General features: G+C 41.8%; 1 protein-coding gene across 3 annotated transcripts in view; it reads left to right on the top strand.

Moving 5' to 3' along the window:
* LOC107387834 (A disintegrin and metalloproteinase with thrombospondin motifs 14) overlaps positions 1-23,056 on the top strand; it is a 69,187-nt gene that overhangs the window by 33,503 nt on the left and 12,628 nt on the right. For 2 of the 3 annotated variants that reach the window (XM_070545675.1, XM_015963040.3), the window contains exons 5-13: positions 1,305-1,388; positions 4,422-4,578; positions 8,592-8,697; positions 17,720-17,863; positions 17,968-18,100; positions 18,187-18,300; positions 18,394-18,542; positions 20,674-20,846; positions 22,153-22,286. In XM_070545675.1, coding sequence (XP_070401776.1) covers positions 1,305-1,388; positions 4,422-4,578; positions 8,592-8,697; positions 17,720-17,863; positions 17,968-18,100; positions 18,187-18,300; positions 18,394-18,542; positions 20,674-20,846; positions 22,153-22,286 — 1,194 coding nt within the window. The remainder of the gene's footprint in view (positions 1-1,304; positions 1,389-4,421; positions 4,579-8,591; positions 8,698-17,719; positions 17,864-17,967; positions 18,101-18,186; positions 18,301-18,393; positions 18,543-20,673; positions 20,847-22,152; positions 22,287-23,056) is intronic. The other variant, XM_015963043.3, reaches the window with a different exon arrangement.

Genomic DNA, 23,056 nt, shown 5'->3' with positions numbered 1-23,056 from the left:
GCTTGTAAAACTTTCAGCTGATCACGGGCAGGCAGCCCACTGGCACTAAAAGGAAGAAATATGACCATGCTTGGTGAATTTAAATTAACTTCTGTTTATTGCTATTCTAAACTTCTTTGACTCTAAACGTATTATTAATGAGGCTAAATATGAGTTCTCCCAAGTCTCTCATGAATTCCATAATCAGACCAAAGCAGCAGAAAACTGGTTTCAAGTGGCTCCAAATGAGCGCCAACATCCAGTTAACAGTTTATAAAAAGAGTCATACTCAATTGGAGGCAGAACTCAGGATATGAATGAAACCCTAGCTTGGCCTGTGGTTTTAAATAAAACTGTGACAGTCTTTGAGACTAAAGTGGTTTTCTTGAAGAGTCAATTCACAAAGAATTTGGTATTTTGGTTACGTGTTTCGTATTTCTAATAAATGGTGGAAAAAATATCTAGAAAAGTTTCTGTTGAATCGCTTTACCACCTCACTTGTGTTGTTTGGTGACATCTAGTGGCTTAAATGGTAAATCGCAACCAAGTCAACTTCCAAAATGACGGTTGTTGTAGAAAATGCTAAAAATCAGTTCTGGAATCACTTTTTGGTTCATTTCTGAATTGCATGATTGTAGTCAAGGGTGGCAGAGAGATGAGAACCACCGACTGTGCTTTTTTATTGCCCTTCTTCAAAAGGTTTCCGCTTGCATGTATATGTAAAATGTCTCATGAGCCACTTCACAGCTTTTGATGAAATTTTCAGAATGGTAGCGTTGGATGTAAATCTGCAGCTGGTTAACTTTTAGTGCCAACTCCATTCAAGATGGCTGCTGTAGTGAATCAGCACATAAGAAAAAAGTCTTTGAAATTTGATCAAAACTAAATTAGTTTCTTTAAAAGCAGCAAAAGTGAAAGGCAAGATGCATTTTAACAATTTAATTGACTATTTATAATTTTGTTATTTTTCATGTTTTATTCTTCATCTGCATGCCTCTGATAAATGAAGCCAAAATTAGAGATTTGAATTATTGTTTGAATCCATTTAGCAAATGATGTCATGGAAACTGGAGACAAAACCAGTGATCTCTGCTGTTGTTTACTAAAGTCTGTTTAAAATCATGCCCACACAAATTTTAGGTTTTCATCTTGATTAGCAACAGTTTACTTCCCCTCCTACAGACAGTAACTCTCATGAGCTCAGTCATGTGTTCTGCTCAGTGTCAGAATCCTGGTGATAACATTCAAGAAAATACCCAAGGGCACTTGCGTGAATTTCAGTTCAGATTTTTAATTAATACAAACTTTTTTTGCCTTTCTTTTAGGTTGATGAAATCTACCACGATGAGTCTTTGGGAACTGATATCAACATTGTCCTTGTCCGGATGATAATGGTTGGGTATCGGCAGGTGAGCTGTGAAAACACTGCTGTCAGTCTTTTAATGTGTACATATTTTTTTCCACTTCAGTGAGTTTAAACAAGCTAATTAAGGGTAATTGGTAATTCTAATTAAATTCCAATTAGAAGACTTTCCACCAGCTCTTTACCACAACTGACATTAACTTTGAAAAAGAAATATATAAATAAAAAAATCATTCAGGCTTTGTACATTTGTTCTATTTACGAAGACATTAGCAGATCAATGCATTTTGTTTCTGTCAACATTTTGCAAACACTTTTTTTTCTTAGGCAGAAATTCAGTTCAGGAGTCGTTAAACACTTTCATTATGTGCCATGAAACAGAACTGTCATTTGAATCCTACTGTTGCTGCCCAGAAACTATTTTACGTTGCCTTCAGTTTTGATTGGACTCAAAACAAGGCAGACAGACTGAGCTCCAGCATGAAATCTGCAGAAAGAAAGAAAAGAAAATGATGAAATGGAAACTCCAGACAGTCATCCTCCACCAAAACCCCTTCAGAGCCTAGAGTCATCCTGTGTCATTTTGGAACAAGACTCTAAGCAAACAAAAAGCAATCAGTGTTGTTTTTGTTTTTGTCCTCAAATATAAAGTGTTCATCACTGCGGAGCACGGCACACCCTGAGCAGGTTTTCCTTTGGAGCCTCGTATACCAACACCATTCCTAGGCTAGACTTTGTAACATACCCACTATCATTAGAGTCTATTGTAATAAGTTTACATTGTACCAGTGTTATTACGGCTTTTGATTTTAACCTTAAACAAGTAGCAAACCAACAAAACTATCCATCCATCCATCCATCCATGAGGTCGGGTCGTGAGGGCAGCAGCCTAAGCAGGGAGGCCCAGACTTCCCTCTCCCCAGCCACTTGGGCCAGCTCCTCTGGAGGAATCCCAAGCCGTTGCCTGGCCAGCCGAGAGACATACTCCCTCCAGCATGTCCTGGGTCTACCTTTAGGTCTCCTCCCGGTTGGACGTGCACAGAAAACCTCACCAGGGAGACGTTCAGAAGGCATCCTAACCAGATGCCCGAGCCACCTCAACTGGAACCTCTCAATAAGGAGGAGCAGCAGATCTACTCCAAGCCCCTCCCGGATGACCGAGCTTCTCACCCTATCTCTAAGGGAGAGCCCAGCCAGCCTGCAGAGAAAACTCACTTTAGCCGCTTGTATCCACAATCTCGTTCTTTCGGTCTCTACCCAAAGCTTGTGACCATAGGTGAGGGTAGGAATGTAGATCAACCGGTAAATCGAGAGCTTTGCCTTCCGGCCCAGCTCTCTCTTCACCACGACATATCAATACAACGCCCGCATCACTGCAGATGCAGCACCAATCCACCTATCGATCTCATGCTCCATCTTTCCCTCACTCATAAACAAGACCCCAAGATACTTAAACGCTTTCATTTAAGGCAGGACCTCATCCCTGACCCGGAGAAGGCTTTCTACCCTTTTCCGACTCAAGACCATGACCTTGAAATGATATGTGGAACCTGGAAGGGACTGAATGATGTAAGACCTTTAGACTTTTCAGAAGCATGATTTTATGTTTGGGAGGGCGAATCCCCCTCCTCCGAGCATTGCTGGAGCATTTTAATCAAATGGAAAGGAGGCAGTTGCTTGGTGTCAGATGGCACCAAGCTTAAACTTCACCTCTTCAATCCTAGAGAACTTGAGGTGCCAACATGAATCTGAGACCATTCTGAATTTTGTATACACAAGTTTGCTTCCTGTTTCATCAGGAGGGTCTCACCCCCTCCGGTGAACACCTGTTAAGGACTTTCGAACTTTGACCCTTGGATAAAAGCCTGTACACAAACCTGAGACCGCTATGCAAAAGACCATGCATTTAGAGATGATTCTCATCCCAGCTGCTTCACAGTCGGCTGCAAACCACCCTGACGAAAGCTGGAGATCACGGTCTGATGAAGCCAACAGGACCACATCTGCTGAAGGCAGAGACCTGATCCTCAGGCCACCAAAGTGGATCCCCTCAACACCTTGGCTGCACCTAGAAATCCTGTCCATAAAAGTTATGAACAGAATCAGTGACAAAGGGCAGCCTTAGGGCAGCAGCTCTGAAACATCATGAGTTTTTTATGAACTCTGTGTCACGATGAAGGGTTTGGAGGAGATTAGAACCCAAAATGCATGAACCCCAGATGACATGAGGCAGTAGTTGATATAAAGAAATAATCAGTTTATTTGTAGGATGAAACAAAATATAAATCCAAATGGCAGCGAGCCGATAAATCCAAAAATCCTGAGTTCCAGGACACCGAAAAAAACTCCAATGGAGCATAAAAACCTGAGACTTTGAACCAAAAGCTCACCTAGAGCACAAAGTCTGGGGACGAGACAAAAACTCACTTTGAGCACTAAAACAATGCTGACAAACAACAAACAACAATGGGCCGACAAGACACTGAGACAAGACAGGGCTTAAATACACTGGGGCATAATGGGAGGATGATGAGCTGCAGGTGTGAGGGGGAGAACCAGGTGAAAGTGATAACTAATCAGGGAGGAGGAGCAGGAGAGGACACCAGACCTAACTGGGAAAGGACACACACACACACACACACACACACACACACACACACACACACACACACACACACACACACACACACACACAAAACTGGAATAATAGAACTATGGAAATAATGGTGGGGAGACTGAAGGAACACAGGACCTGGGAGGGAATATCTGGAGGGCTGAAGACCAGGGGACACAAGAGGAACACAAAGAGACCCAGACACAGACCATGACACTCTGGTAGCATTTGTCAGGTGAAAAGTGAATCTCTATTTTTGGCCAAGCTGCCATTTCTTTTCTACAGCATGACCTAAGAATGATCTAATCCTCTTATAAATTTCAAAGCAAAAGGATGTGCATGCAATTGACCCAAAGATGAAATGTCAAGGAGTCTTCTTTCATACAAATAGGGCTGATAGAAAAAGATAAGCAGTAAAATCTTAACAGTTTGCCTAAAATCATCTTTTTCTTCCTCACTGTGCAGTCTATAAGCCTGATCGAGCGTGGCAACCCATCTCGCAGCCTGGAGCAGGTGTGCCGATGGGCCAACACGCAGCAACGACGTGACCCAGACCATGCCGAATATCACGACCACGCCATCTACCTCACAAGGCAAGATTTTGGTCCTGCAGGTATGCAAGGTACTGTATTTAATCTCGATCGAGGCCTGTGCAGACTGAGTGCTGATTTCTGCTTCAATTCATACAAACGGGGTTGGCTTCAAGTCTTGCCCAGGTAAGGTCCATGGAAAACTGAACGTATGAGCTGACAACGGAAATCTGCTCTAGCGGGAAAAAAGGTTATTGCATTCCAAAACCTTGCTGACTTGATGTTGACGCCACCCTGGAAAATTGAAAGTTTGATAAGAATGAAGAAAAATTTTGGCATGTGGAGAAAAATCAGAAATGTTGCTTAGTTTAAAGAGTTCATTTAGCCCATTTTTAGGTTATTATTACATCAAACATGTAAGCAGCTAGTAGCCGTGTTGTGCTATACATGTTGTTTCACCCTGTATTTCTTTTTTTCCAGCCCTTCAAAACAAAATTTGAAGCGAGCAGCCAAACCGCCACAGAAACTAGCTCCAGAGTGAGCAAACAGTCTCTGTAGCTCAATATCTGGCATTGACCTGTATTTGCAGTTAAAGCTCATGTGTCATGTTTTGAAGATGGCCGGAGGCTACCTGGCTTGCTTATCACACCCACAGATGTTGCCATGGCGGCTGTTGTGTTACGTTTAAAACAAACCAGGTTTCTATGGCGCCTTGCATTGTATTAGGCCAGACCCTGCGCTGCATCCTGGGGTCATGACAAGTTATCACACTTTCTCGTCAACTTTTAGCCGTCAGGTGGTAGATTCTATAACCAGATAAAGATTTTGAGCTGCTGGGAGTGTTTTTTATCAGCTAAATGTGGAAGTACAAACTGGTTTCCCATGCAGAATATCTGTTTGAGTTTGTCATGCAGATGGCACTTTAGTAAAAAATAAAATAAAATAAAAAGGATATTTTCTACCATAGCTGCTCCTGCTGCTGCACGTTTGTGCTTCGGTGTGCAAAGCTCCAGAGCTGGCCTCTTCATGGGAATGTCATCTGCATTCTCCTGATTTCTCTCTATCTGCCTGTCAGATAAATAGACATGCTCTATAACTGCTTTCATGTTTCACTGTTTCACCTGCAGCCTTAATACGCTCATTATGTTGTCATTTGTTAATGGAGCCATCAGTCATCTGTATTAGAAAGTGGTCCAGGAAAAGCACCGTCACATCACAAAGCAGCAAAACGTAATCCCACTATGCTTCCATTGAAATAACTTCCTGCTGAGATTTCTCCTTTTCAGCACCACCAAAATAACCCAGAACACTTGCGAGAGTCTTCATCACCAGCTGTCTGCCTGCTGTGTTTGCTGCTTTTTACCTGCATGCCAAAAGTGTCTTCTGATGGTCAGAAAGCATGAAAATTACTTAAGTGACGCCAGGAGAACGGCTGCAACCAGCATGCTTCTGAAACAAACCAAAAGCTCAATCGCTGCACACCTCTTGATCGAGTCATGTTTAATGTCTGTGCTTTGCTTAAAAAGGATCACACTGAAAAAATGTTTATACCAGCTGGGTGTCTGCTGGGTGAGGATGTTGATGGGCTTTCTAGATTGCTTTTATGTGATGTTCTTTGCTAGCCTGGCAACCATCCTATATACAGGTGCTGGCCAGTAAATTAGAATATCATCAAAAGGTTGAAAATATTTCAGTAATTCCATTCAAAACGTGAAACTTGTACATTATATTCATGCAATGCACACAGACCAATGTATTTCCGATGTTTATTACGTTTAATTTTGATATTTATAGGTGACAACCAATGAAAACATCAAATCTGGTATCTCAGAAAATTAGAATATTCTAAAGGCCAATGAAAAAATGTTTGTTTCTCTAATGTTGGCCAACTGAAAAGAATGAACATGAAAAGAATGTGCATGTATAGCACTCAATACTTAGTCGGGGCTCCTTTTGCCTCAATAACTGCAGTAATGCGGCGTGGCATGGACTCGATCAGTCTGTGGCACTGCTCAGGTGTTATGAGAGCCCAGGTTGCTCTGATAGTCGTCTTCAGCTCCTCTGCATTGTTGGGTCTAGCGTATTGCATCCTCCGCTTCACAATACCCCATAGATTTTCTATGGGGTTAAGGTCAGGCGAGTTTGCTGGCCAATCAAGGACAGGGATACCATGGTCCTTGAACCAGGTGCTGGTGGTTTTGGCACTGTGTGCAGGTGCCAAGTCCTGTTGAAAGGTGAAGTCTGCATCCCCATAAAGTTGGTCAGCAGCAGGAAGCATGAAGTGCTCTAAAACTTCCTGGTAGACGGCTGCATTGACCCTGGACCTCAGGAAACAGAGTGGGCCAACACCGGCAGATGACATGGCACCCCACACCATCACTGACGGTGGAAACTTTACACTGGACCTCATGCAACGTGGATTCTGTGCTTCTCCGCTCTTCCTCCAGACTCTGGGTCCTTGATTTCCAAAGGAAATGCAGAACTTGCTTTCATCAGAAAACATAACTTTGGACCACTCAGCATCAGTCCAGTCCTTTTTGTCCTTGGCCCAGGCGAGACGCTTCTTGCGCTGTTTCTTGTTCAAGAGTGGCTTGACACACGGAATGCGACACCTGAATCCCATGTCTTTCATGAGTCTCCTCGTGGTGGTTCTTGAAGCGCTGACTCCAGCTGCAGTCCACTCTTTGTGGATCTCCCCCACATTTTTGAATGGGTTTGTCGTCACAATTCTCTGCAGGGTGCGGTTATCCCTAGAGCTTGTACACTTTTTTCTACCACATTTTTTCCGTCCCTTCGCCTGTCTGTTAATGTGCTTGGACACAGAGCTCTGCGAACAGCCAGCTTCTTTAGCAATCACCTTTTGTGTCTTGCCCTCCTTGTGCAAGGTGTCAATGATTGTCTTTTGGACAGCTGTTAAGTCAGAAGTCTTCCCCATGATTGTGGTGCCTTCAAAACAAGACTGAGGGACCTTTTAAAGGCCTTTGCAGGTGTTTTGAGTAAATCAGCTGATTAGAGTGGCAGCAGGTGTCTTCTATATTCAGCCTTTTCAGAATATTCTAATTTTTTGAGATACCAAATTTGGAGTTTTCATTAGTTGTCACTTATGAATATCAAATTTAAATGTAATGAACATTGGAAATACATTGGTCTGTGTGCATTGCATGAATATAATGTACAAGTTTCACGTTTTGAATGGAATTACTGAAATATTTTCAACCTTTTGATGATATTCTAATTTACTGGCCAGCACCTGTATATGTGAATATGTAGTCTGACCACAACCATTGATGGCACTCAGTCGTGGGGCAGGACCTACGGTTGTCTTTCAAACTGGTCAACGGGGCAGTTCGCCATACTTCGTCAAAGAAGATGCAAATACAGCCTTTTTCTAAATAAATGTAGGTACCACTATCTGCTCTTGACTCAAAGAAAAACCCAAGTCTAAACCCAAGTCTAAATAGTCCAAAGTTGATGCCAAAGCCATTTCAAATGTGGCATCCCCATCTTAGTTTTGCTCAGTCGCAGTAACATCCTGCCCACCAAATCGATAGAGCGCTGTGATTGGCCCACCAAACAGAGCGCTGTGATTGGTCAGCCACCTGACCGGCCGGGGCTGCAGATCGTCCAATGGAGCAAGGCTAGATCGACATGTAGAGTGAAATCATTTTGCTTCGGCAAATGACGGTCCACAGGCTAGTTCTTTTCAGATTTTTGAAAAATGTTTTTAGCTAAAATTTGCAAAAGAAACTTTGTGTTAACAACCCAATTTTCCAGACCAAGTTCTTACTATTCATTGTGCTTTTGAATTATAGAAGCTACTTTAACTGTTTTTAATCACATGCAAAGTGGTGGACTACTCGCCATGCACACTCGCACACACATGCCACCCTTTTGAATTATCGTTGGATCTGAGTGCAAATCATCACTTATGCTTCAATGCATGAACACTTTTACTCATCAGTGAGTCACTGGATGCATTTTAACTGAAGTAGGAGTGAAAATACCTTCATATTAGCCTTTTCAAATTATGTCCAAAGGGCTTTTTTCCATCTAATTCCTTTGCATGACATTTTTCCTTCTATAATTCTGGTTGTTTGTTGCCCAGGTTATGCTCCTGTGACCGGGATGTGTCACCCACTGAGGAGCTGCACTTTGAACCACGAGGATGGCTTCTCCTCAGCCTTTGTGGTCGCTCATGAAACTGGCCATGTGTGAGTAACAGAATTTGACTGTTTAGCCACCTGTGATCATGCTTTAATGGGGCTCTGCAGGCTGACAGTACATCACTCTGTTTTTATTCCATTTAAATGAGTAACTGTGAGTTAGTAACTATCAGTATCTCCCAGAATGCTTCGTCTTTTTAATGTTATGGACATTTTGTCATTTTTGGAAAGGACATGGAAAGAAACAGAGAGGGATCTCAGGTTCTCTGGTGGGGAAAAAGGGGATTTGGTTACACATGGTTAGGATCAGGTTGGACACAGTTTTTCCTCACTTATCTGAGGTAATAATACATCAGTTGGTATTAATGGACCCAAATAGTGTCAAGAAAATATTCCCTATACTACACCTCACCTCCAGTTGCCTGAACCATGAATGCAAGGCAGAAAGGATGCATGCTTTCATGTTGTTGACACCATATTCTGACCTCTGATCTGCATGTTTTAGCTAAAATCAAAGCATTTCTAGTGACCCTGTGTGTTACCTGAGTTTCCTGTTATGAGCTAACAGGAGCGGTATCTGGTGAAGTATTTTGTTTATTTTAGCTCAGTGACAACCTTAATAAACAATAATAATCAGAAAGCTATCACACTATCAAGTTTAATGGGAACATGAATGCTCCTGAAACATTTATGTTATATTAATAATCTCTTGCAACGACAGCTCAAGTTATCAGTGGACATCATGAACAACTGCCGGTCCTTTTCACACAGCCGTCTGCTCCTCTGACGGAGCTCTAAAGGAACATGAACTTCTGAAACACGGGTGAACCCAGCCTCCTGCTGCTGCACCAGAATCAAAAACACATCACACACATTTGATTTACTGTCACATCACACAAAAGAACACAAGGAGCAGGTCACCAACTGCTTCATCCATCAATAGCTGAAAGGGAGCAAAGATCACGCTGTGCTTTAGAGACCTCTGAACTTTCTATCAACAACCATCAAACTTTTATTTTTTTTAGGTTTTTGAAGTTCTTTTTGAACACTTTTGTCATCGTTTTCTTAGCTGATATTGTCTGCTGCTGTTCCAACCCTGACTGATATGTAGAAAATTGCATTTGAAGGAAACAAAGATGAGTTTTTTCATCCTGAAAGTTTGATCTGCAATTTGATTTAGAATAATTGGGTAGGTGAGTAAATTATTATCAGTTTATGTGATTATTCTCAGCTCCCTACACACATCCCAATTTACAAAATACATCTTGTTGGCTTTAATTGCACCAGTCAGTTTCAGTTTAGCATCAGAGAAAAGCCACCTGTGCAATCTGAGACTAGTTTTGTTTGATTGCTTCCACAAGCAGGTCTGAGCAGCTGTTCATCTAAAATATTTAAATTTGGTTACAAATTCACCCGGATAATTTTCAAATCTAGGAAACTTTAGAGAATGTTGTACCTCAAGTATTTAATTTGAAATAAATAAAAAACAAAAATAAGTGTCTTGTTTCAAACATTTTGGAGCATCACAGCGTCCCACTGGTTTGTATCTCCACAGCAATCATTCACAAGCTTGTTCAGCGTTGCCTTGTCTGTATTCCAAACACATCCAGGTCTGATGAACTAAAACCTCAATTTTGCTTCAAGGTATGAGACAGTTTCATTGAGCCTGCCTCTCTCGCGCTGGCGTGCTCTAGACTTCCTGAACAGGATCACAGAGAAGTGGAGTTGGGTGGATGAATACCTTACATTGATTAGTTCTTTTAAATTTATTCTGCAAAGTTTTATTTTAAAAATGCTCAAACTTCCTCATGGCCACAATGCCTGCCATGTAGAAAGAGAAGAGTTGAAAAATGGGGTTTATGGTTTTAATAACCTGCAACTCAATGGCTGTGTCATGTTGAGTGTGGATCACATGATTGCTTTAATAAAGAGTATCTTTCTCACAGGCATGAAGCCACTCATAGCTATCTTCTAACTTTCCAGCTCTGGAAAGGTTACAGCATCTCTCTGCTTATGGTTTGGATCCCAGTTTCCTAAACTTATTTTATTTCATCACTTTTGGTTGCAGACTGATTTGGGATTCATCTGCTGGAAAGAGAACATTGATCTGATCTGATGTAAATGAGAAAATGTGTCACGGTGGGAGGGTTCGAGTAGCAACCCAGGTGCAGGAAGGAGAACCAGGCTCAGGTTGGGGAAGACTCTTTTCTTTAATAACAAAAATTCACCACACACGGTGGGAAAAAGGCCAAACCAGAGGGTCACACACGAGGGACTAAAATACAAGGAACATTAAAGTTTAGTCCAAACATCCAAGACAACGCCACACCAAGGACAGGCGATCGTGACTTAAATAAGGGTGGTGATTGGGGATTGCAGTCAGCTGCGACACTCTGGGGGACACACATGGCGTGGGGCGGAGCGTCCTGCCGCAGCTGATCTGCACAAAAAAACAAGGTATAGAAATGAGCAGGGGACATGAACCCTAACCAGAATAAATACGTACAACAAAAAGGAGAAGGGTTAAACCATTACAAAATGAGCGGAAAGTTAAATATCATTGTGAGATTTTCATCATGGTGAATAGTAAATAATATGCTTTCCATGGATCCACAACCCCCCAAGGCACTATATAACACAGTCAGTCATTCACACACACACATTCACACGCTTGAGATGATGAGCTACAATGTAGCCACAGCTGCCCTGGGACGCACAGAGGCTAGGTTGTTAAGCACAGGCACCAGTGGTCCCTCTGACCACCACCAACAGGAACGGTTGCCCAAGGACACAACAGCTGCCGGAAGAATAAAAAAATAAAATGAAAGCAAGTCAGTGGGGATGACAGTAGATTGCACCAGGAGCTGGGTGGCATATTGTGTTACGTACGGTCTGATCTTTCATGTTATACAGCACGAAGCAGCATGAACGAGCAACAGAGGCCACTTGATCTTTAACGTTCAGCTGGTCATCAATCACAACACCCAAGTTTCGAACTGCCTTTGAAGGAGCCAGAGATAGGGAATCATTTTGGATTGAGATATTGTGCCGTATGGACGGTTTCGCTGGGATTGACTAGCGTGGTTGTAACACACATTGTTACTTGTCATTTAAACAGAAGTACAACATATGAGCTATCCAGTGCGCAAGGCAAAGCGGACTAGAAAATAGCTCTTTTAGCTCCATTTACTTGTATTAATTTTTTTGTTATTCCAGGGACCCACGAGCCGGCCGGAACGGGAGGAGACTTAGGCCTAGACTTAGACCTATTGAGAAATGAATAAATATTTTACTTGTTAAAGCAGGTGTACTCATTTATGCATAGTACTGTAGCTCTGGTGAGGCTTTTCTTTGTATTTCAACAGCTTTTAGAGCTGAGAGCTTGTTCATTGTTTCTCTGCCAGTTTTAAAATTTTTCAGCCAATCCTTCTTGAGCTGTCGATCTAAAAAGCACTTGAGGTGTATATATTTTGCAATCAGAATCATCCAATATTTTGTGATTGACTTTTGTGTGCTAAACAATGAAATAATCCCAAACTAAAGAGAATTGTTACAGAAACATAAAGTGAGTTCCTGTCAACCCCCTGTGTCCTTTATCACCTACTGAGAAGTGTGAGATATTTCTGTATTCATAGCTCAACACCTGCTATGTTTATTAATGAAAAACAAAAAACTGAGTTGAAATTTTAAGAGATGGATTATTTTCTGGAGTTCAACAACATGATTGATGTCAGAGCCTACATTAATTATTCAGATCCTAGGAGGAGCTAGTTAACCAGAGCTGGCGTGGAGGTGTGTGAGGCGGTGTAGACAGCTGGTAAACACAACATGCAAACTGAAAAGAATTGCTCTTAAAGGATTCAGTCAGATCTGTGTGCAGGGGAAATCAATATACGAAAACCCCGACGCTTCTAGTTTTAAGGCCATCATTTCCTCAGCTGTGAAGAAGGACACTTAGTGATGGCTTCAGCATGACGTGTCTTGTCTTGTCATAATCATTGTCAGACAGCATCATCTGACCCGAATCCCTGGCTGCCTTCGACTCCATTAGCGTTGTTTAACAATCAGGAGTAGACAAAAACTGGGAAATCCAGTTTTTGATTTGCTGGAGTTTTTGACAGTTAAAACTGCTTCCTCATTTTCTAAGTTAACACACATTTATTTTAACAACGGTAGATTCTGCATCTGACTTCTGCCCTCTCCCCCCTCCCCCTGCACAGCGGCCGCAAACTCACTGATGCACCTGCAGCCTCTCAGAGTTCCTGTTGCTCTAAACATTAAAATAATTATTTCATTTTCTGTTCCTCACTTCTGATTACCTTCAATTGTGTCTGTTTGTTGCAACCACCAGGTACAAAAACTAACTTGTTTTTATTTGACTATTTTTCTGTCCTGCCTGTTTATTATCTTCCTGCATCTCTTCTCAATCCTAAATAAAAACTGCTACATGGCTTCATATATATTCACCTTATGAGTTACCTTTTAACTGCAGTCCTAAAAGACCTACCGACCACAAAAACAGCTGAGTGTGCGTTGCTCGCTGGCTGCATCAGTGAGGTGCGTCACCAGAGGACAAAACAGGTGATGTGCTCCTCTCCACAGCAGCGAAACGCATCAGGCACAAATAAAAGACAGAAAACATAAAAGGAAATGAGCCAACATGAACGATTGCATGTTAAATTTGTTTTGAGGGGGCGACACCCAATTTGATAATGTTACTGTGGCCGTGCTCAGGAAGCAGATGTCTGGAGCGTGTCACCGATCAGACTTTTGCATGCGCAAGCTGGTTAAGGTTAGGATGGGGGTGAGGGCCGTCTGGTTGGGGTCTGGGGTGGTGGATTGCTGTGCTCAGAATTGGGCGGGGGAGCCTGCTCATCAGCACCCCAGCAGAAAGGGTCGAACTCTTGGAACCGGTAATGGCTGTACCCCATGTGCAGCAGTACCAAGACCAGAGTGAATAGGGTGTGTATGGGGAGCATGAGTGGGTGTCCGGCGTGCATTTTTGTAAGTCTTAGGTTGTATGTGCATGTGTGAGCATGAGGGAGGGAGTGTGTGACTGTACTTGTGTATGACTGTATGTCAGGTGGGGCCTTTGACTCCTCCCTTCTCCTGGGACTTCTTTTGGTGATATGGATCTTCGTTTCCCCTCTCCCTGCCACACCTGGTGTGGAGTGTGGTGCCTTGGTCTGCCTGGGTTGTGGCTCCTGGGTCAGGGAGTTTAAGATTTTTGGCATCTGCCTGACCAATCCCGGTGGCTGCCTGGTGGGGTCTGGGTCCCTGGGCTCTGCTGGTTCCCCGGCGGGGGTGGTTGCCCCTGGGTCCCGAGCTCGGCCGGCTAGGGGGTGGGAGGCTGCGGGCGGGCCTGTGGGCTTGCCGCCGATATCTCCCAGGACTTTGCTGGCTGCTGGTTGTGGCCCCCCGGGGCGATCCTCTGCGCCTCTCGAGGGGGGCAGGGGCGTTTCTGGTCGCAGTCTCCCTGGAGTTCTTGTGCTCGGGGGCAACTCCTGGATCTTTGGGACTTGGAGCTCCCTCCGTCTCCTGCACATCTTTAGGGGGCAGATCTGTGGCCCCTCACACTCTCTATTGGACGCTCCTATACATAAACCTTACATAAACAAGCGCGTGTACACACAGGTGCTCACATGGTGCTCTCATAAGTATAGACTTGGGCACGTTCAACACAGGTCTTAAGGCTGTGGTTGGCACTTAATGCACTGTGATTTATTATCATGTGATTGTTCAGTTAAACAATGTTGATTATATATTTCTTCATCAAGTTGACGCAGTGATAGCTTGATCTTGTTGCATTGATGTTGTGTCCCATTCTTTTTGTTTTTTGTTTTGCTTTTTTTTTGTCGTCTCTCTTTCTGCAGGTCTAGAAGCAGATTCTTGTTCAATATTGTTTATCTTTGTGGAACAGCCCCCCCCCCCCCCCCCCCCATTTTTGGTCTCTTCCTTTCTCTTTCACCTCTGTCTCCGTGTCTGGTCAGAATTAAAAAGCATTCAAAAACAATAACAATAAAGTTTTAAGTATCAGGCGTGACATTAGAAGCAGACGCTTTGATGCTCCACCTGAGAGTAAATCTGTAAGGCTTGTTACCAGCATTCAGACATCAGTTCTGTTTGCTTCACAGCTAGACAGGACACACACACAAAAAAAAGGATGGGGGTGAGGGGAATGTTTAATTGCAAGAGGGTAAAGGTCACAATTTGGTCAAATGTACGTTTTTCCGCGGACGTCAGTACCAACGCTCTGGCACAGCGCGTCGCCTCCCAATGCTCAGGGACTCGTCACCTGCTGTCTTTCCCAAGGACTCTCTCTTGTCAGCCATTATTATGTGACAGCGACTAGTCTATGACAGGCATAAAAATTCACTACAGAGCAGTGAAGTCAGCTCGTCGACTAGTCGACCAGTTGATACAACCCCTAACACACACACACACACACACACACACACACACACACACACACACACACACACACACACACACACACACACACACACACACACTTTCTCATCTTGGAGTTGTTGTGAGGACCGCCATTGACTTCCATTCATTTTAGTGACTTGGTCTACCTCTAACCCTGACCATGAACATAATCACCTTGTAATGTTCTTTCTGTGCTGCTTTTCTAGTTACATTATTTTGCTGTTCTTAACTCATACATAGGGTAGTAAAGTTTCCATCTTTACCTTATTGACAGTTTCAGCTTCTTACAGTCGCCTTCGCCAAAGTTTCACTGATGTTAGTAAAAATAACAGACGAAACATACAATCAATGGATACCAACTGCAAACATCATACCAATGATTTACAGAACCCCACAGTACACAAACAATATACACCCCTGAGACCAATAGTGAACAGTGTAGGCTGACCCACATACAACATGGCACAAGGCATTGGCGATATAATAATATAATGATGAGCCAGCTTTTAGGAAACACGGACCAACACTCTGCAAGAACAGCTCAGTGTGTAACTAACGTGCCGGTGAGCGAAGTGGAGATGAGGTGAGGAAGACAGGCAGACAGGTAGGAACGTTTTACAATACCTTTAATATGAAGCACGCAGGACATAGAAACAATGATCCAACACGAGACACAGAACTGAAGGGGTTTAAATACAAGAGGGCTGGGAGTTTGGGTGATTGGAAAACGAGAGGTAGGTGGAAGCAATTAACAGAGACACAGGACTAAACCAAAAGGGGAGACAGTGATAGCAACGGAACTCAAAAAGATCATCATCAAAGAAAGCTAATCATTAATCTCACACGACGTCACACAAAGACAATCAGAACCATTAACAAATCATTTGAACAACATGGATGAACCAAACAACACAAAGTTCACCTATGAGGAAGAGAAGGAGGTTAGCATCACATTCATGGTCATGAAAATCACCAGAAAAACAGACAGCATACTCAAAACTAGTATATACAGGAAACCTGATTAATATTTACTTTGGATATCAGAACCACCAGTCATACACAAAATGACTGTAACTAGAACACTTTGTCACTGAGCTAAAATGATAACAGAGGACAGGATATAGACAAATGCATTAAAAACCTACATATCCCCGACATGGGCAATAAAACAAGGAAACCTAAAAACTACTTCAATGACATGAATCAAAACAAATAATCATAAAAACTGGGGGAAACTGAGCCAAAACCAGTGTTAGCCCTCCCATACTTCACAGGAATAACAGCAAAAATAAGAACAGCAATGGAAAAACACAATGTACACACTGCTGCAAAACCATACATGACGGTCAGGAAAAGACTAGTAAACCAAAAAGACACAATAACACAAGAACAATATCTTATATGAAATACCATGCAAACTCTGTAAGGAAACATACATGGGAGAAACAGGATGCCAGCTAAACACACGAATATTGGAACACAAAAAAGAATGTGAAAAGGAAACAAGCTGAAGACACACGAGAGCAGCCATACTAGAAGCAGATAACACAATAAAGGAATCAGCCATGACAGACCACAGCACAAGAGAATGAACAGGTACAGCACACGAAACATAACAACAGGACAACAAAAGTACAGAAGAGAGATTAAAGAGGCGATTGAGATGTGGACCACGAATAGGGATGAAGGAGTTCACACACTGGATCATTCATAGAGGTGGTGATCAACAAGGCAGGTGCGGGCAGGAGAGGGTGACATTTTCCTCTACTGCCAGTGGATAAACAGCAACAGAAGTGATACCATCAACCTCAGTGAAGCTCTCAAGAAAGCAACTGTGAGAAGCAGAACCTGTTAGCTTAACAAGGTAAAAACAGTAACTTTGTTACACTGAATACAAGATAAGAACAGAAAAACTATGGAACTATAAACTTAACCAGTCTAGTCCTAACCCTAAACTAAAACTTCATTCTCACCAAACCTCTAAAGCTAACACATAGAGCTCTGTAACACTGTATTAAAGTGAGGAACAGGCAACATGTCCTCACTTTGCAACCAATATCCTCAAATAAAGGGAGAAAAGTTAGTCATTTGTCCTCAGTTCGATGTATAGACAAGTACACACACACACACACACACACACACACACACACACACACACACACACACACACACACACACACACACACACACACACACAGGTAAAAAAAAACTATTGCTTAACTTTTGAGGGATTGTGAATATATTTTGTAATTTTTTTAGTAATTCACAATCTTCTTTGTGAGTGTGTGTTTCTGCTGTGTGGGCTAGAGTGTGTGTGTGTGTGTGTGGCTGAATGTCCCTAGTGTTTTCACAATCTTCTTGTTTTGTTTTCCGATGATTGGTTGTAGTTGGTTAGTCTTTCTGGCTGTTTTCCCTGCGTGAGGCAATGTGATTAGCAAACCACTGACAGATATCTTGTGGCTGAGATGTGACCTATATAAGATACTAACATGTTTTGTCTGGTGAGCCTTAACCTTGACAAAGTAATAGAAATCTAGAAGTGCACACGGAGCTGTGCATCATTATTTTTACATCATTATTTGTGCATCAAATGTGTTTCTAATGACTTCCAACGCTGATCTATGTCTCTTTTATTTAGTTTGGGTATGGAACACGATGGCCAGGGGAATCGTTGCGCCGATGAGACCAGTATGGGCAGCATCATGGCACCGCTCGTCCAGGCAGCTTTCCATCGTTACCACTGGTCACGCTGCAGCAAGCAGGAGCTCAACAGATACATCCAGTATGCACGGCTGTGTATCAGTCTCCCTTTGCTCCATAACTGTTTTTGCAGATCTGACATGCTGTCTACTACGGATGATGATGTTATTCACAACCTTCCTGCAGTTCTTATGATTGCCTACTGGACGACCCCTTTGAGCACAAATGGCCCAAGCTTCCCGAGCTTCCTGGGATAAATTATTCAATGGATGAACAGTGCCGCTTTGATTTTGGCGTTGGTTATAAAATGTGCACAGCTGTAAGTCCTGCACGTCATAGAAAATCACTCTGACTGGAGGATTCTTAGTTTCTTACTCAAACGTTTATTTTTATTTTCCCATTTAGTTTCGAACCTACGACCCGTGCAAGCAGCTGTGGTGCAGCCACCCTGACAACCAGTATTTCTGTAAAACCAAAAAAGGTCCTCCTGTAGATGGGACAGAGTGTGCACCAGGGAAGGTAGGAAGCAGCTTACTTTTGTTCATCTTCTTTAAAAAGTGGATATTACCTCTCTTTTGTTCTTTATTTTCCTTCCTTTTGTCTGAATTTCAGTGGTGCTTTAAGGGCCATTGCATCTGGAGGTCCAGTCAGGAGCCTCAGGGACACGATGGCAGCTGGGGCTCCTGGTCCAAGTTTGGGTCTTGCTCCAGAACATGCGGGGGTGGAGTTCGATCCCGCAGCCGACAGTGCAACAACCCTCCGTAAGTAGGGAATCTGATCCCATGGAGTCTGCTGGATGAAAAAAAAGTTCGTTTTTTTAGTTTTGTTTTTTGAAATGATGACATACTGTAAAATTTGCTAGAATTTAATCAGGTAAGTGTTTTAGGATGTTTTTTTTATCATTCACTACTTACAAAACGCTTATATCCTTAATTAAAACTTACTAGGCAAAAACTATCTGCTATGAAAGGTGTTCTTAACAGTTTTTAGTTTTCCATCTTAGTAAATTAAATAGTTTGTTTTATACACCCTGATCATTTGTTGTTGTTTTTTTAGAAAAATAAAATATTGTCACTGTTACAAAAAGCTCATAACAATTGTCGAAGCAAGGCAGCTTTAATTATATAGCAAATTTCATAAACACATTCAATGTGGTTTCCAATTAGCAAGAATAGCGCAAACATTAAAATCAATGTGACAGCACAATTAAAATACACAAATTTAGATCAAACTAAATACACAAATTAATTTCAGATATAAGAATCAGAAAAAGACAAAGATTTAGGGTGAGCAGTTACAGTACAGAAGGTGCGGTTTAAGAAACATTCATTCAAAGGCTGATGAACACATGAAGGTTTTCGATTTTAATTGAACAGTTTCTAGAGTTGGGTCACATTTGGTCACATTTGAGGTCACGAGGAAGCTGATTCCATCTGTGTGCAGCATGGTAACTAAAAGCAGCTTCACCCTGTTTGGTTCTGACCCGAGGTTCTACCAGCCGACTGCTTCCTGCTGGGCCCTGCTGGGTGTATAAGGAGATACAAAATGTATTCTGGCTCCGTGTTATTGAGGGATTTATAAGCTAGTAGATGCACTTTGAAATTGATTCTCTAGTTTAATAGTAACCAGAGATTTAAAGAGCAAGTCACCCCCAAATCAGCTTTTTTTTCCTGATAAACTATATAAATGCGTGTCTAATCGTGCTGCAGACATGTGTAGTCAATAGTTTAGCACTTTAGTGCATCTTAGTTAAAATTGAAATATTCTGCCTGAAACTGTCAGTGTTGTGCCATTGTCAGGTAAAAACTCTGCAGCTGAATTTAAATCTACCACCGCTATTGGCTAAGAGGTATGCTATGATGTAAACTGGTACATTATGATGTCACAATGCCGTTGTGAGCCTGTGTGTGTGTATTTGTTAGTGGCTCCGCCCTCTCGGTCTGCTAGGAAACATCATTTGTTGCATTTTTTAAACATGAAGAGGGAGTGAAGTAAGTTTCTTGTAGGGGGTGACTTGCTCTTTAAGAGCAGCTCAAGTTATCATTGTAACTAACAATAGAAGATGTTGAAAAGTGCCAGAATAAATGCTATAAAGTTTCTGCAACAGCATTGAAACAAATAAAAATACATAAAATACCAAATGTTTTTGTCACTAATAAAAAAATCAAGGTGCAAAGCAGTTACAGCCTTACAACTGGTTGTCAATGATGCAATTGCCAATGCAATTTAGTTGCTTCGGTTTCAGTGATACAGCTTGTGTTGGCTCTCAGTCACACTCTTATGAATGACCGGTGTGCTTAAATGGAAAAGGATACTTATTATTATTTAAGCGGTGTTTTGCCAACCGACACAAACAAAAACACCTGCTGTGAAAACGGCGCACGGCGCCTTTCCTGCGATGTCGCTGCCAGTCACAAGTATAAATAGAAGAACTGACTTTTGTTTGAATAAGACATTGTGAATTCAAATGCTTTAGCTAAAAGCCTAAAATACCAGCTTGGTTCTTTAAAACAATTCTAAACTAAATCACAAGTGCTTCAATTTTAGGCACTGATTGTTTATTAAATGGAAATCTTTGAGGAAATGTCAGTTGCACGTGCACAACATCAACAGACAATGTCGACTGGAGAATATTTTATAAAATGGAGAAATGTAGTGATTTAGGCCAAAGAGTGGTTACCTAACAAAGGTGTGTCACACTGAAAGCTGGACACACATTTACAGATGTGAATAGTTCTCATCTAAAAGTCTTTTTCCATCCTGAGCATTGGGATTTTACTGCATACTTCTTTTGTTCCAGTGTGTTGAATAAGAGATAATCAGGTGGATTTTCTCCAATAATGAGATTTTGGATCATTGCAGGTTTTAAAATGTGTTTCTCTCATTGGTCAGGCCCGCCTACGGTGGCCGGGACTGCCCTGGTTCTGCTTTCAACTACCAGATGTGCAACACAGAAGAGTGTGCTGGTCCGTATGAGGACTTCCGTGCTCAGCAGTGCATCCAGAGGAGCAATAAGTACCACAATAATGTCAAGCACTCCTGGCTGCCACATGAGCACCCGGATGGTGAGTCTGTGAAAAGGTATTTACAGCTGCCTCTCCTCGTCAGAGGTGAACTTGGAGGTTTTATGCCATGCAAAATGTGAAAAAATGATATTTACGGAATCAAGTTGTGGTTCGAACAGATTTATTTGTTTTATTTTATCTACATTAGAGGGTTTTACAACTTAAATCACACATTTCAAATCAAAGGACAGCATACTTTAGGATTTGTTTGATGGAGAAAATCATCTATGAGTCCATAAAAGGCAACTTTTTCATATTTTAAATCATTTTCATGAGCCAGCATGTGCTAAAATGACCCTTTACAAGGTTAATGAAAGGCCACCCGGCCCCTATCGCCCCTGTGGCCAGAATATTCCACTTGCAGCTTCAGAGTTGATCCGCTCTGTTGGGACTTAGAACATTTTTAGCTGACATACCTGGCGCTGCAGTCTGCTTCCAGCACGTAGACACTAATGAAGGCTGAGAGACATTTCAGCTTTTAGATTAAGGTGTTAAAAGACAAACGCACAGTGAAGAAATAAGTTTTGCTTTCAGTTCTACAAATGAACACTAGGGGATGCTAAAAGCAAGCCACAATTGCCTAGTTTTCTTTTAATTACAGCAATACAAAACAGCCCCAGACCATCACACTACCACATGTGTGACTATTAGTACACCAGATCTAGAGGGACACATTCCTTTGAGAAGATCTCATTTTTATGTCATCATTCCACAGAATGTTTTCTCAAAATAATCAAAAATCAAAATAATTTAGGTAAATATTAGACATGTTTTTGTGTGAGATCTTGGCCTTGGAACTTCTCCATTGGTCCCCGCTTTCTTCTTTTTTTTTTTTTTTTTGTATTGTTGAATCATAACCTCTGACTTTAGCATTAACCAGGAGGCCTGTTTCAGGGTCTTTATTTCTGTGCAACAGGTCATGAAGTGTTGCTTTTTGAGATATTTTAGCCTACGTTAAGTTGTCAGAGATGTTGTGTTGAAGGGGTTTCATGAGTTTGGCTGGTAGAGCTGAACTCAGCCTTCCAATAATGTAATTTATCACAGTTAATTCATAATTTAATACGGATGGTGATTAGTTTTTCACACAGAGCCAGGTTGGTTTGGCAGGTATTTTCCCTTAATAAATGAACCCATCATCTGATAACTGTTTTTAATATCAATTCAGGTTATCTGTATCTTAACTGAAATGTGTTTTCACATCTGAAACATTTAAATGTGGCAATAAAGCAAAAGCAGAAGAAATATTTCAAGCAAAGACCAGATGGAAAGCTTTTTAGGATTTCATGGTGTTCATGGATGTTTGCAGAGGCCCGTAAATGTGAGCTGAGCTGCAAGTCGAAGGAAACAGGAGAGGTGGTGTTCATGAACCAGGTGATGCACGATGGCACAAGGTGCAGCTATTCAGACCCCTTCAGTGTGTGCGCTCGAGGAGAGTGTCTGGTGAGTCTTTTTAAAAGTTGACTTTCCAACCTAACAAGGAATTCATTCTGAATATTACATCTAAATCACACCATCTGTAAAAGCTTCTTATTTCAGTACAAAATCTAGGATATTTTTTTGTGTGCAAAAGATTTCAAATACCAATGAGTTTAGCAATAATTAGTTTTTCTAATTAGTTATTATCTTGTAAAAACATGCCTTGATTTGCCTACTTTTAACTCAAATGTTCAGGGAAAAATGCAGAAAAGCGTTTCCTCTTGCTAAATCAGTGCACTGAGACACGTTTCAGGAACATCATTCTACAGCGAGCTGTAAACATACAAGCAAAGTAACACATCGAGCTTTACAGAAGTTGTTCACTGAGAAACTATTTTCTACTTATTATTTTGGAAAACGATCGCTCACTCTGAGTTTAACATGCAGACTAAACATGAAAATAGTCTCCTACACCTGGTTCCCGCATTAGATTCTGATAGAAAATAGACGGTGAAACTCTAGGATTAGGACAGCTTGACAGATCTACGTCACACTGTCACTTAACATTCATGGACTCACCCATCTTGACTCACAACGGGGAAGGCTGTTGTTGGTCCATAAAACATTAGAAAACGTCTTGACTAGTAGAAGCTAACCGTTAACATTAGCACCTCCACCACACAGCAGAGCTCCTTCAGGCTTGTGTTATCTGTGGAAAAAACCATCAATGATGCAAAGCAAACTGAGTCAGTAGTAGAGTTGCTTTGCTGTTACACAATCAGATGTCCAAATAT

This window comes from Nothobranchius furzeri, chromosome 16, assembly GCF_043380555.1.
Source record: "Nothobranchius furzeri strain GRZ-AD chromosome 16, NfurGRZ-RIMD1, whole genome shotgun sequence".
Lineage (NCBI taxonomy): Eukaryota > Metazoa > Chordata > Actinopteri > Cyprinodontiformes > Nothobranchiidae > Nothobranchius > Nothobranchius furzeri.
The sequence above is the reverse complement of the archived record's forward strand: the minus strand, read 5'-3'. Positions and strand labels throughout refer to the sequence as shown.